Below are 15,505 nucleotides of genomic sequence, written 5' to 3' on the forward strand. Positions count from 1 at the left end.
ACTAAAATCCATTATTTTGTTTCATCTGTGTAGTTATAGATCACCTTAAATTACAGATCACCTAAATTTCAGTTTCAGTCACTCAACGAATATCAATTTCGTCTTTACTTGATTCCTGATAGCCTGGAAGAATGCAGATTCATTAAAACGTTATATACACATACTTGAACTTTAAGTCACTTCTTTTTCTCAAACATTTTAATTTTAGTTTTATCTTAATGGCATGGTATTTCTGTGATAGAAAAAAAAAAATGTCAACAGGCTTTAACTGGGCAAGTTATAGAATTTATGTGGCCTTAACCTCCTTGCAAGTAAAAGGAGGTTTGAGACCTAATTCCCTTCTTTCTGTAAGATTCTACGACTCATTATTTTGTTTCAAGTTAACGCTCTACCATTAATAAGTTGAAGGTAAATAGAGATTTATTGATGGATCAAGGCTGAAAGAATCATGAAGGAATCTTAATGTGTGCACTTATCACACATTAAGTTATTAAATCTGATGGCTTCTTACGTCCTTTTGTTTCTTAGCCAAATGACATCAAAAGTAATCCATCTTCAGGTGTATGTGAATTTCATGAGATTTGACCATAGAATGATAAGAGTGCCAGCCTGTCACACAGTCTCCGTTGGCAGACAATAAGTGATGGTTGAAGTTAATTTAGGCATATTTTGATTCACTTGCTGAGTTATAAACCATTTCTAAATGCAAGTCCAAAAAAAATGTTCACAACTAAGGAAGGGGTATGAACGTATACTTAAGTACATGGATATGTTTATGGCAGCTTTATTTTTAATAGCTAAAAACTATTAGAAACAACCAAATGTCTTATCAACTGGTGAATGATTGAATAAAATGTGGTACGTTCATACAGTGGAACACTCCTACCACATAAGACAGAACAAATTACCAATACATGCCACACCGGGGAGAAGTCTCAGAAGCATTATGCTAAATCAAGGACATCAGACCGAAGAGACGACATACTGCATGGTTCCATTTATAGGAAATTCTAGAAAAGGCAAAGCTGTAGGGACAGAAAGCAGATCAGTTGTTGCCAGGGCCTGTGGGTAAAAAGGAAGGCACTGACCAGAATAAGGCACAAGGGTATTTTGGGGGGTGATGGAAATGTTTTACATCATTTCAGTGGTGCTTACATGAGTGTGTACATTTGTCAAAACTCAGCAAATTGTGCACTTGAAATTGTTGACTTTTATTCAGTGTAAATTATACCTCAAAAATTTTTTTTCTTTTTCAAGTTTTAAATTCCAGTTAGTTAGCATACAGTGTAATATTAATTTCAGGTGTAGAATTTAGGGACTCATCGCTTATGTACAACACCCAGTGCTCATCACAACAAGTGCCCTCCTTAATACCCATCACCCTTTTAACCCATCCCCCCTCCAACCTCCCCTCCAGCAACCCTGAGTTTGTTCCTATGGTTAAGAGTCTGTTTTATGGTTTGCCTCTCTCTCTCTCTCTCTCTCTCTCTCTCTCTCTCTCTCTCTCTCTCTCTCTTCCCCACTATGTTCATCTGTTTTGCTTCTTAAATTCCACATATGAATGAAATCATATGGTATTTACCTTTCTCTGACTTATTTCACTTCGCATAGTACACTCTAATGCCATCCTCGTTGTTACAGAGGACAAGATTTCATTCTTTTTATGGCTGAGTAATATTCCATTGTTTGTTTTTATATATATATATATATATATACACACACACACACACACATGTATACGCATATATACATATGCATATACATATATACATACACATGCATATATACATGTGTATGTGTATATATGTGTACACACACAAATCACATCTACTTTATCCATTCATCAGTCAATGGACATTTGGACTCCTTCCATAATTTAGCTGTTGTTGATAGTGCTGCTATAAACGTCAGGGTACATGTGCCCCTTCGAATATGTATCTTTGTATCCTTTGGGTAAATTTTTATACTTCAAATTTTATTTTATTTTTTTAATTTTTTGAAACTGTTTATTTTTGAAAGAGAGAAAGAGAGACAGAGCACAAACGGGGAGGGGCAGAGAGAGGGAGGCACAGAATCTGAAACAGTTTCCAGGCTCTGAGCTGCCAGCGCAGAGCCTGCTGCAGGACCCAAAACCACAAACCATGAGATCATGACCTGAGCCGAAGTCAGACGGTTAACTGACTGAGCCACCCAGGCGCCCCTATATCTCAAATTTTAAAACAAACAAACCTAGGGAAGTATCTTGAATGACTTACAAAATGAACCTCAGTTGGGGAAATAATCATTTTTAAACTTTGAACTTTGAAAGCTTATTTGTGATTAACAGTAAAAGATACTAACAGTATTTATTTTTATGATGAATCTATACAAAATTTTGACCCCAGGGGCGCCTGGGTGGCGCAGTCGGTTAAGCGTCCGACTTCAGCCAGGTCACGATCTCGCGGTCTGTGAGTTCGAGCCCCGCGTCGGGCTCTGGGCTGATGGCTCGGAGCCTGGAGCCTGTTTCCGATTCTGTGTCTCCCTCTCTCTCTGCCCCTCCCCCGTTCATGCTCTGTCTCTCTCTGTCCCAAAAATAAATAAAAAACGTTGAAAAAAAAAAAAATTAAAAAAAAAAAAAAAATTTTGACCCCAAAATGTGTTTGCATAGAAAATGATAAATGTTCAGCTTGCTTTAATATCTCACTGCATTTTTGCTTTCTCTTTACCTCTCTGCCCAACCTAGAAAAACTAATTGAGGGACTCAAATCTCCTGACACTTCTCTCCTGCTCCCTGACCTCTTGCCTATGACAGACCCTTTTGGTAGCACTTCCGATGCTGTAATTGGTAAAGTCATCATCTCTGTTTCTTCAGCCCTGCATGATCTATGTGTCTGTTTCGAGAATGATAACTACCTGGTTAACAGATCCCTATTGAATGGCCCTGCTGGGGAGTGGAAATGCCACAAAGCCTCCTTTAATCTCATTTGTTATCACCCCAAATGAAGTGTTTTCCCCTGCCTTTCCAGGGGCACCACACTGTTATTTTTGCTTTGCTTGATAGCCTGAGATTTCCAAAAGGAATTTCTTATGAATGAGGAGGAATGGAAAAATTCACATTTAATTACAAAAGCTTCATGAAAGAAGTTGCTTTCAAGCTGGGACCTTACCTTTAGCAGATTCTTTAGAAGGCCTCTGTATGTGCCCCGTATCAGAAACAGAAAACACTTGCCCAGTGGTGAAGCCCCATGAGTAGAGTCCGGGACAGGGGCTTAGTCTGCTCAGTTTGGTATTTCCCTGTGCTTCTACAGCAAGGCAGGCATGAACTACAAGATGTGCAGGGCCCCTGTACTCCAGGGCACATAGTCCTTGAACCCAGGAAAGCCATGACCCTGTAGAGATGGGCCTTCAGCTGCGCGATGTGACACAGTGCAGAATACCTCCCGGCCACATCATGGGGTGGGATTTCAAATGGACTAGTTACCTTCGCCAGGCACAGAGGATGTCTGCCCCCAAGTTTATCCCTTAAGAAAAGCAAAATTACCAGAAGATACTATGGTGCCTTTCAGCCTATGTCTTCTGACATGGAAGAAATCTGCTGGGTGACTCGTGTTCTACACTTATCTATAAAAACTGAAACTCACCAAGATTAGTTATAGTGGTTAACCTTGCACATGCCTGCTCAATCAGTGAAGCCCAGACACTCAAAGCAGCAGAAATAAAGTAACTTACTGTGCTGTCCATCTTGCCCGAGACTGGCATTTTAGACACCTGTAGAAGGAAGCCTTCACAGAATTGTCTGAAGAACGTTTTGACTCCTTTTCCCTTACCATCTGTTCTCCTTTCTTAATGCTCTGTCACAAAAGAAAAAGCCGATGTTGCTGTTGAGAGTCTCATACCGGGACTGGAGCCCCCAGTACCCCAGCGCCTTCCATCCCAGACGGAATCTGTGACCTCGAACCGCACAGGTCAGTCAGGTGTCCTGCAGCTGCAGGGACTGGTCATTGTTGTGGCCCTCGGAGCCAGCCTTTCCACCTGTAGCAGACGATCCTGGGCTTAGTTTGCAGCCTGGTTAGTTCCTCCTACAATGGATGCTCTGTATGGTTACAGCCCCAGCTTCTCACTGTTTAGTGACGTGTTTCCTTGCTAAAGAGCAGAGTGCTTTTTGGAGCCATGTTCTTTATAGAGTGGTCCTTGGGCTTTCTCTGGTTACAGTGTTTATTTATTCAAGATTCTTTTCACTGGTGGCAGGTTCCCTCCACCTCCTTCCCCAAAGAATTCCGTTGAGCTACAAGGATGGCCTCCGCTAAGGTGTCTGTTCAGTCTTTCTATACAACCGTGTCAGTGACTTCATGGAGCTACTGCTCTGTGTGTTGACATTCTGTCCTCAGCACAGTGCTTTAATCCTAGATAGGTGGTTTGCTGTTAAATTGTAGGCAGAGTTGAAATCTTCCCCTGGATTCAGCATTGCTTTCACCCGAATTTCAAAATTCGCTCTTAATAGAATTCCTCAACTGCCCATAAACAGAGTTGATAACCTGCATTTTTATCGAGTCCATAGTCAACCTTGGTAAAGGAGTCTGATTTTCTAACTTGGAACAGAAACCATTGGAAGTCTAGGGACTGTGAAAATAAACTTACATTTAAGTGGAAAAAAAATGAACATAAAAGATAATGTGGTTCCTTTCTCTTGTGCGTACTTTACTGTTTTCTCTTAGAAAACTTTCCCAGAGAACAATTTGTATGTGAAAATACTTGAACTCTGAATTTTGCCTTCCTTCTGTTCCTTAACTAAAAGTGAAAGTCATGTGTCCAGAGGAGCAATTCAAATTTAAAGAATACTAGTAAGAAGCAAGATTGTTTTGTTTCAAATGGGGATCTAGTTGAGTTCTAGAAAGTATTGTTTAACTGTGTCATATTCTGCTAATAATAAGTCAGGGACAATCCCCTCCTAGTCAGCTTAGATACTTCATCCTATAGTACCTTTTCCCATAAATGTTTAGGGAAAGTTTAAATGAAACTCTTTAGTTGCAAAGTCCTTTTTCCCAAATAGCATTTGCTGAGAACTAAGTTGCTAAAGTTTTATTGGCATCCAAATCACATACTTGCTTACCCAGCAACCTCTGAGCAAAGAATTATTCCATATTTATATGTTAATGTTAAGAGAATCTAGAAATATATCTTACTATAGATGAAAATTCAGCGGGCTTAATATGTTACTTTTGGTTTTCTTTTCTCGCCTTGGCTTATATGTATAACATGTAAATGCAGTAACTTAAAGGCTAAGATCTAATCTCATGGTATTGTATGTGCCATTTAATGCCATCACTGACCTGGGATGCTGTTAATCTGGACTCAGATTCTCTCACCGGGGAAGATTCCCTGATTGATTGCTCCTTGCTTTCTAACCCTACTACTGACCTGCTGGAAGAGTTTGCCCCCATAGCGATATCCGCTCCAGCCCATAAAGGTAAATGCTTTCCTGTCCTCTGGGGCACGTGTATCCTTAAAGGAGATCTGAATGATTTCTGAGAATTTTTCTTACCAAAAGTCTTTGGCAGTGAAGTTTTTTAGCCCCCTCCTCTATATGGAAAACTTGAGTTTGTACTCTTAGCCTCTGTGTTAGAATCCCTCTCAGGAAGAGTACCTAATAAGGCTTAGACAACAGGTTGGTGTAGGCATTGCTTTCTGGCAGTCTCCTGGAATGCACATAGTCCATGGTCTCCATTAAAGGCAGAGCTACGTACCTTTGTGGTCCGCGCATGTAGATGGTTGCATTGACTATCCACTGACTCCCTTTTATTATTAATTAATACGATACTTGTTAGCCTGAGACCTTAAAATTGTTTCATCAAATCCGATTTAAAGTTTTTGAGTAGGGATTGCTATGTTTAAAGAAGCAGGCCAAGTCCTCAAAGTCAGTCTTCAAAGATTGAACTTATAAAAGTTTCGAATTTTGAGTCATGATTGGTTACTAGATTTCTCTTTCTGATCTACCATTTTCACTTCTTACTCTTGGGTTAATACTGGGGTGAAATGCTCCTGGACAGAAGTAGCTTGAATTGGGCTCTCTTCAGTGAGTTGTTCATAGAAGTGAGAGGCACAGAGCCTGGCTTACTCTAAGCAGGCATTCACTAACCTTCTTTCTGTACTTGGGTAGTGAAATTGGTTTTCTGGAAGGAGCACATATATAGAAGAGGAACAATGTAAGTTTCTTCTGAAGGAAATTCAAGAAGTAAGCCTCCCTGAGATGACTAAAAAACAGTTCGTTTGGGGCTCTCAGGTGGCTTAGTCAGTTAAGTGTCCAACTCTTGATAACAGCTCAGGTGTTGATCGCAGAGCTGTGGTTCAAGCCCCTTATTGGGCTTCACGCTGGGCATATAGCCTACTTAAAAAACAAAACAAAACAAAATTAGTTTATGGTTTGCAGTGGTAAGAGCTGAGGTTTTGTTTTTACCCTTGATAACATTAAAATGATTATGTTTTTATAGAGGATGTGTTTTTAACCAATTATGTCTGGCAGGAGTGTGTCAGCAGTAATGTGTAATTACAGAGAAGCATCATTTGCAGAATAGGTGCTCAGCTAGCGCTTGTGCTGGTAGGATAGTCTTTATCAGAATGGAGAAGGATATCTAACAGACTTCTGCTTGAAATCTCAGTGCATGTGATCTTGGGCCCCAACATTCCCTGAGGCATCAGAGTTGTTGGAAAGTCTTTCTTCCCAATCATAGGACAGCAAGTCTTTTCAGAAAGATTTTGTTTGCCTTGTATACAGCAGTTACTACTAATTACCTCCCCCCTGCCCCTAACTTTGAGTTTCTTGAATATTGTTTGTTAGTCAGGCCCCTGTTTGCTCAATAAGGAAGATAAATGACTAACTCCTGTGCCTTTGTGAATTACTGACGTTGAAGAGAGATTTCACAATAACTACAATTAAAGGTCTTAAAATGGTAGTAGGATCATTCTATAACCCTTCTCCCTAATCATTTATGAAAGTCTTAACATGGCCAGCCTGAAACCATTTTTTTTCTGTTTCCCTGTTTTTCAGTTTTGCTACCTTTGTTTCCACTCATGAAAATAAGCATTTTCATCTTCAAAAACAACAGTGATTGTATAGGTGGAACTTTATGCCTCTGACATGTTCTCTCATTTGCTAATCTCTGCCTCTGTTGTTTCTGCTTGTGTACTTGCATTCTGTATTAAGCTGCAGAAGATAGTAATCTCATCTCAGGTTTTGATGTCCCTGAGGGCTCGGACAAGGTGGCAGAAGATGAGTTTGACCCTATTCCTGTATTGATAACCAAAAACCCACAAGGTAAGAAAGAGAGGATGGGGAAAAGAGAAGAACTTGGCATCACAGCTGTTTACAAAATAGTAATGTGCCTAATCTGCAAGAGGGAAGAAAGCATCAACACTTAGTGAAGGGAACTGGGGTAATGACAGGCCTTGGGGCTGGACCAGTATAAGATAGAGACACAGATACAGATGGAGATGTAGTTATCTTAAAACGTCACTGTGGTGTTTATTCAGAGAGAAGAAAAGTATTTAACTCTTTGACTAAAACCCGGTTTTACAAAGTATCAAGCCAAAAATAAAGTGACCTTTAGTCAGTAGAAACCTGAAGTCATATATACATATATTAAAAAAAAAAAAAGCACTGAACATTTTTTAGCACGATTTGAATAACCTATGATAAATATTCTTCCCAAAGAGATTAAGCATGGTGCTTTGATATCATTTGTATCTTTTGGACATTTGTGGAGCATCTTTTTTCCTCTTTGATGGATTATAACCATTTGAATGTGCCATGAGACACTGAATTACCATGGGACCATCTCTATATTTCTTAAAGCATGTTTCTATCACAGTGGTCTTAATAACAGATTTTTCCCCAAAGCAACAGCTGTTGATTTTTACTTTATCAGGGAGATGAGTCGATATCATGAGGAAGTTAGTGTACAGCCAGCAGTTCTCAGGCAAAATGTATAGGCATTTGAAAACAGGATCCTCTCTGCAAGGTGTTCTGCCTGTGGTATGGTGTGCACACAGTGCCTGAAGTTCTGGTGGGAGGTGGTGCATATCCACTCATATGTTTAAAAATCAACACGTAAGAGTTTGCAGATGTAAATTGTTGCTTCTCTAGGGTTTTGTTTTGTTTCTCCTTTGCTTGCTCTGCACATCTAAACCTTAACCCTCTGTGTTTTGTACTGAACTCCTATTTCTCCGCTTCCAGGTGGGCACTCTAGAAACAGCAGTGGGAGCTCTGAGTCCAGTCTTCCCAACCTAGCCAGGTCTTTACTGCTGGTGGATCAGCTCATAGACCTGTAGCCGTGACCCAGTAGCAGATGCAGTTCTGTAACCTTCATACCGTAATGTACATTTTCATTACGGAGTTATAAGAAAAATGATTTTTTAAAAAATCTGCTAATAAGGGGCCCTCCAGCCCTTATCTCCTACCCCTTGCCTTCTCCTGTAGAAATGATAAGGAAAGAAAATCACTTTGGCCCTCCAGATATTCCTTGGCCAGTTCCTCCCTGTTAGTTTGCTGTGTTTTCTCATTACCCCTCTTCAATAGCATTATCTTAAATCAAGCGCTAGATGCCATGAGCGTCACCTCTGCTGGAATCAACTCCACCAAAAGCTTAACTGTAACTGAAACTAGTGAATTGACACCTTTGTCTCATTCTTGCTAGGAATGGCCTCCCACGCCAGTCCTCCCAACCCCTGTCTCCTTTGGCCAGATGCTGATGAATGTGTTTCTCTGTTTTTGCTTTTTACGCTGCTGCATTATCATGAGGACATGGCTTCTTCAGTTGGTCTTAACTCTAGGCAGTAGCCTGGAGATGAGTGTGTGATTTAAGAGAGGGTAAAACTGACTGACGGATGGGATATGTTTGAAAAGAGAAATTGAGCCCAGCTCTAGCCAACCAGCTTTGACCTTGTTTGATCATAGACTTAGCCAAGGGATTTTACACCCCATGCAACCTGCCCAGCATTCATCCAGCATTCTGGCTTCCATTGAACCGTGATTTCTCAGATCTGGAGACGTGACTGCAAGTACTTGAGATCCTTGGATAAAATGTGTACATTATATAAAACCCAAGTATTGCCATTCCTTTTCATGTTAACTGTCCCAAGCCGGGATCTCAGAATTAGACCAAAACAAGACAATGGTGGTAATATGATACCTTTTATTAGAAGACTTTTCACTGGGGGGTGGATGGGGGAGGGGAAGGAATTGTAGCAGAAACAGATGTATTTTTCTTGTGATTTTTATTTTGAATCAAATATTGTAAATTGTGTATAAATGAAGACGCTGAATAGTTCTGTTTCCACTTGGCGTTTCAAGTCTGATATCAGGTGTCTGTACAGGGTTTTGACCTCTTTCCCTTGTATAACTACACAGCAATCCTACAGTGTAACATATGGAATCATTTTGAGTAGACTTGTGTGTTGCTTTAAGCTTTCAGCAGGTCCTCTGTTTTTGTAGAATAAGCATGTTGTTTATTTTCAGATAATCAGAAATAAGTGTGCCTACAAGCTGGGCACAATTTGACTCTGGCTACTTACCTTTCTTTCTCTCTGATGTTGGAACTGAAGGATGCAGCCAATGAAGTATGTTCAGTTGGTTTTCCTTGGCTTCCTAGATTAAAAAACAAAACAAAGCGTAGTTCCTCACTAACCTTAGAATATTGTTCATAAAATAAATAAAGGACCCTGCACTGACATGACAACATGCCTCATGGTCACCCTCTGTATATGTACTTACTCATTGAAGTGTATCTTTTTTTCCTTACATAGAAAGCAATTTTATAAAATTGCCCTTTTGAAAAAGAGGTGGGCACAGAGCAACCCACTGTGGTTCTCTTCCTCGAGTGCCGTTTTCCATGATCAGAAGGGAAACTCTTAGTTGATCAGATTTGTACAAATAAAATTCCAAGCCCACTTGCCTGTTTCTCTATCTAGTACTTTTGTTTCTCCTTCCTCACGTTTGCACTTTAGTGGGGGGGGGGGGGGGGGGGGGAGTTGAGCAGCAACAACAGCCTGCAAAACACTGCACTTTGGAGGTCAAGCTTTGACCCCAGAAATGTGAGAGCAGCCTTTGAAAGGCAGCGGAGGAAAAGTCTGAATCTTTCAGTCTTCCTCCTGACTTTAAATACTTCCTGTGCCAGCTGAAACTAGATGAGCTAAGTAAAGCCCTCTATTAGGATAATGGATCATTTCCAAAATTGAGGGAGGCACCACCTTCCTGCTGAAGATAAAAAAAAAAAAAAAGATATCTTTGAAGAGCTCTCCATGATTGGATAGTAGTGAAAATGGGACTCGGTTTGCACCTTTGTGGACAGGAATATTACTGAAGATCAAAACTGTATTCTTTTTCCTGGACATAGAAAGAATGTATAATCTAATGAAGGAAATGTTTATTTTTAAATAACAATGTTTTATGCCTATGTTTTCCAATTTGATTTTTTTCATACATATACATGTTAGAAATATAATGAAATATCTAGTTTCTCAATTTAATTGAAACCATGAAGAGTACAGTTTAGAAATTAGGTATCTGTAAATTGTTCCTTTCATGTATTACCCGTAATCACATTGAGATATATTATCTAGTCATCTGGCTCAATAAAGCTTAATGGAGACTGTTAATGAAAATGAACAGACTAGCAGCCAGAGACTGGATGGAGGAAGTCTGAGGGAGATAATGACATGAAATCATCTTGGGTTTGTTCTTTAGGAATGGGGCCTCAAAGAGAAGAACTATTTTTCTGCTAAGGTATCCATGTGAGTGACTCAGCAAATGGGACCTCCCTTAGTTTATAGCTTCATCCCTAAGCTAAAAGGGTTTATTTGATATGAGTGAGGTATGCTGATAACTGGTAGACATACAAACTCCACAAGAGGGATCGGAGAGACCAGTCTCTAGTCCATCCACTTCATTTCACATGGAACCTGAGGCCGGGCCAGCTGAAGAGGCCTGGGCAGGACAGGCCAGGTCACTTGGGATCTCTCCCTGACCTTTTCCGGTCACTGGCCAAGCAGCCTTCAGCAGGCTCTTCACTTCTAAGAGCTATTGTTCCTTTTTTATACAATGATGAGTTTGGACTAGATGGTCTTTAAGCGTATGGAATTCTAGACTTCTACGTACATACTATTATGCTTTGGAAGGACTATGAAGGATTTGTATAATCCGGATGTTCTTCAGTTACCTTCTGTAGTTCTTACTGTTACTGTAGCAGTATTTACATTTTAGAGAATTATAATGGACTTTTTACTAACTTGGGTTGCTCTTTCTTGGTTAACTGAATAGAAGCCTGCATTACTGGACAGTTTGGGACATAGATTCTTTTTTTTAATATTACTCACACACCCCTACCTATTCCAACAAAACAGTGTCAGAAGATTTCAATTCTTTTAAAACATAAAATCAGTGATCTGACACTTAAAAATGGGCAGATACTATAAGCATATGTTTCTGATTTGCTTTAATCCAACTGTGTAAGAGTAGTAACTATACCAGAACACATAACAAATTGTTGGCGTTTTTTTTTTTTTTTTCTTTAAAGCATTCAAATAACTAGATCACCAAATTCAGGCCCCAGTGTTTCTAAAAACACGGGACTCGGAGGAGATAAGGTTTAAACAGACACTTCTAACTCTGATCATAATTAATGACTTCTTTAGCAGACATACCAGAATTTTGACAGCTAATTGAGTGTTGTTCCATTCAAAGGCATCTGGTTTTACTTGGGAAGCTAATACTTACTCTAATGATGCTGCCATCATTTAAGTTATTTTGAAACTCCTCTCTTTAGAAATACCATCAAGGAAGGTAATAAGGTATAGGAAAATCAGTTGAATTATTATCTAATTAGTATTGCTTTCAGCATCTGGAAGCATCTCTTTCTTGATCTTTTTCCACGACTCCTGGTTTAGGGTAACATTTAACAAAATCACCCACCCACCTCAGATGAAATGTGGTTACTATTAAAGACAGTAAAAGGAATAATCCACAGAAAATTCCCAGAGAGCAGCTTATAATGGAAAGCGACAACTATCATTCTTAATTTCCTTGATCCTCTGAATAAGGGAACATCCATAATTTCACCTGTCTTTAGTAGTTTAGAAAATGGAAAGATGTGGATTTTAAAATACCTCCGAAAGAGGTTGTCACTTTGTTCAGTGTCATTTGATACTGGACTTGGCTCTTTCTGAAGTAGAATTATAGAACTTGGATTGCTAATAATTACAGGGAAACAAACTCAAGAAAAATTTTCTCAAGATGAAATAATTAGTTTTGTTTATAATACTCTTTTCCTGCTCTGCTGACAGGTAATTGATCATTTTGATTTGAACTAACACAGTTTTCCCCAAGTCAGGAACAGTCTGCCTTCAGCAATTGTATGGGAAGGGGACGACCTTCTGGGTTGACCTTAGCCCAGAAGTATGGAGGGATCTGAGTTCACCTGAATAAATGCACACTATAGGTATCTTGGGCCAAAGTAAAGTCTCCCATGATGATGTTTGTCTAAATTTCCAGGAGTCTTTAACTTTCTGTGACTGTAAGATTACCAGGCTCGTGTAGCCACTAACTTAGTTTGGGGACAAAAATGATAGGATTGGCCAAAGTACTGAATTAAGTGAATTAGAGGCTGCCAGGCAGAACAGAGATACTAGCAGAGGGATATTTAAAATGAAATCTTTACTGAAACACTCCAGATAATATAAAACTGTCTTTTATTCCTCTCTAGAGACTATAATTTTACCAACACAAAGTTAGTCTTTTCATTTTCCACCCTAGTCATGTTCCTGAAGTTGGATGTACTTGGGTTTCTTGAGTCAAAATGAATCCCAGATGGCCTCCATTTCAAATAATCTGTAACAAGATACTACTTTGTTTATCCCGGGTTTCCTTTCACCAAGGTGGAGGAAGGAGTTTCTTTGGGTAATGCTAACTTATGCAGAGTTGCCAAATGGTGGTAGTTGCTTGAATGGAAGACACTTCCTTGGTTCCCACTTTGATGGTAGTATCCTGACCTTACTCTTCTTCCTGTGAGTATTCTGCTCTACCCTATTGCACCTCCCCCCCCCCCCCCTTATCACATGGTTGTATATTTACCACAGGTCTTTATCATGTCCTCCCTAAGAAGACAAAGCAAACAGGTACACGAAGCTACCTTGTACAGTAAAAATATGAAATTTAAACACTGCTACGCAAATATTGTATAAAAAAAAGTCTGTAAACAATTTATTATGTAAACATACAGGGGAATAAAGACTTATCTGTTCAACCAGGAGCCTGATGTTCACAGATGTAAATAACTTAAAATAGCTGCTGTTTTCCTAATCTGAAAGCCTACTTTTGCACGAAGGATTTAAACCCATTGTTGAGTGGCAGTAAGTAGCTGTGCACAAGGGAAGTGCGGACACCTGCTGAGGACATTTTAATGAGTCATGGCTACCATGGAGTCAGGGAGAATAAAACCCTCGTGAGCCTGCATTTGATATGACGAGATGCGGGTTTGAAAATGGAGCACAGATTTGCAGCTATCCTCCTCTAATTTAATCTTTAATATACCCAGGCCAGTTTAATTAAACATTTTATGTTGGCCACAGCAGTTTTATGCCCAGGGAGAAATCTCATTTAATTGCTCCACTGGCTTGAGAGGCACGGCATCACTGGCCCATGCTGGCTCCCGTCAAATCCCTATTCCCCAGTCATGGGTCTTAATACCACTGCACAACATATGGTAGAACCCTTAATTTTATTATCGAAGCTAAAAGGTCGTGGAAATTATTAATTTGATGTACACCTCTTGATTCCCTGATTTGGCTCCAAGAGTGTGACTTTCAATTGGTGCTGCATTTCTGGCGTTCTTATGAAGGGATATTTTGCTATTTGCTAAATGTATGAGAAGGTTTCTCAGTACTCCCCAAGTCTTCATTTTTCCGTTTTTAGCAAGAATTATGTCTTTGATACTCCCTGTACCTGTTATTTCAGTTTGTAGTATGGAGGAAAGAAAAATTCTGGATTGTGCATGATATATTGCACTAAAGAGTATCCAGCCTAAAATTTAAGTCTTCAGATTTTGATTTTTTTGAAAGCACTCTGATGACCCTCTCACTATGTCCATCACATAAAATTCCGAGGGTAAACATACCCCCAATCACTCAACACTGATGGTTGCTTTGGAAGTTAATAGGCAGTTAGGAGAGTTGCTAAGTCATCAGATACTTTTGGGGACTTCTTTCCTACTCTGTCAAGCATATGAACTCTTAGGGAAATCTATACAATTTGGAGCCTCAAAATAGACTAAAATGGCATTATCCCTGATAGAAGTTTCAAAAAGTGTGCTTAACCTTAACTTTGCACGCAGCCCTACATGAGAGCAAGAAAAAGAAGCATGTCTTGCCTTCTTGCTTAATTTAACGCACAAAACCACAATGAAAAGGGACGTAACACAGTTTGAGGGAATGAGAACAAAATGCCCTACTTTAGGCTTTATGATATGAAAGACCCTTGGGCAGACTGTAGGACCATGTCCTGGATTTAAGCCCTCTGCCCCTCAGGGACAACGGGCTAACTTCATTGAGCTCTGTGGTCATGGGGCATCTGCTATGCGTGGTTGGTTACCAGAGGAACGGGGCCAAGACATGAGGTTAAATTAGTGCACTTCCTTCATTGCTAGTAGCCAGACCTCTGCAAACATGTTTTCCTAATAGTGCAAGGCCATCCTCATCTACAAGGACTGTTCACCTTGAAAACATGTGCTTTCCCTACCTTACTAGAACACACTCATTCCAGAAAGAACCTGTAACTGCCAACAAGACTTAATGTCCATCTTCTGCTCACAGTTATTTAGAACCTCTCCTTCTCGTGACCATTTTGTTTCTTGCGCTGAGAGAGTGTGGATATCTGTGCATCCCCAAACTCACTGGCATTCTTTGGTCTCCAGAATGCCTGGCTTGGAGAGCTGCAAAGGGTAGTTGCTCTCTGCTATAGTCACACCACACCTTCTCTAAAAAGAATGAAGAGGTTCAGAGACTTGGCCTTCTCAGGAAAATCCTTTAAATTAGTTTTCCAACCCTAGAAGGCAGAAGAATGCTGAAAAACAGAAATGGATCTGGCCTTGTTTTGAAGAACAGGAAGTAAGTTTTCCCTGCAAACTCAATGTTATAGGGGTTTTGTGACTGTGCTTGTGAATTTTTAAAAGTTCTTGAAGTTTTAGGTGTAGTTTTCCTATTGCCATCAAAATCCTAGAATATGCTAGTGTGCCAGGTTTCCAGCCGACCAAGAACCCACTTTTTAAGTAATCTAGAAAGGTTAAGCATGTTCTTCCATCCTGTCCAGCTCTGGATGTGGGCATCTCTACTTGGTACCTGATAGTTCTTGAAATGTAATCTAAGACCGCAGGCATCCGAAGTGCCCCTGGTTCTATAGGTAGCTGCTTTTTGGCATTCTCTACACACAAACTGATCTGACGGAATTCAATTTAAATTTCCCCAAAACACCAACTCCTGTCAA

General features: G+C 39.9%; 1 protein-coding gene and 1 long non-coding RNA gene across 15 annotated transcripts in view; one reads left to right on the plus strand and one right to left on the minus strand.

The window, feature by feature from the left end:
- AAK1 (AP2 associated kinase 1) overlaps positions 1-15,505 on the plus strand; it is a 173,403-nt gene that overhangs the window by 149,057 nt on the left and 8,841 nt on the right. For 6 of the 14 annotated variants that reach the window (XM_060659225.3, XM_060659242.3, XM_060659234.3 and 3 more), the window contains 4 exons: positions 2,723-2,824; positions 3,843-3,944; positions 5,336-5,446; positions 7,181-7,291. The exons of 3 other annotated variants lie outside the window; for them this stretch is intronic. In XM_060659225.3, the coding sequence (XP_060515208.3) occupies positions 2,723-2,824; positions 3,843-3,944; positions 5,336-5,446; positions 7,181-7,291 (426 nt within the window). Of the gene's footprint in view, positions 1-2,722; positions 2,825-3,842; positions 3,945-5,335; positions 5,447-7,180; positions 7,292-8,209; positions 9,922-15,505 lie in introns of those variants that run through there. 5 more of the 14 variants (XM_060659317.3, XM_060659326.3, XM_060659250.3 and 2 more) reach the window with 4 other exon arrangements.
- Positions 9,305-15,505, minus strand: part of LOC144615935 (uncharacterized) — a 30,738-nt gene continuing 24,537 nt past the window's right edge. The window contains exons 5-6 of the long non-coding RNA XR_013554674.2: positions 9,547-9,619; positions 9,305-9,387 (exon numbers count right to left, since the gene is read on the minus strand). This is a non-coding gene — a long non-coding RNA (uncharacterized LOC144615935). The remainder of the gene's footprint in view (positions 9,388-9,546; positions 9,620-15,505) is intronic.

This window comes from Panthera onca, chromosome A3 (genome assembly GCF_046562875.1).
Source record: "Panthera onca isolate mPanOnc1 chromosome A3, mPanOnc1 haplotype 2, whole genome shotgun sequence".
NCBI lineage: Eukaryota > Metazoa > Chordata > Mammalia > Carnivora > Felidae > Panthera > Panthera onca.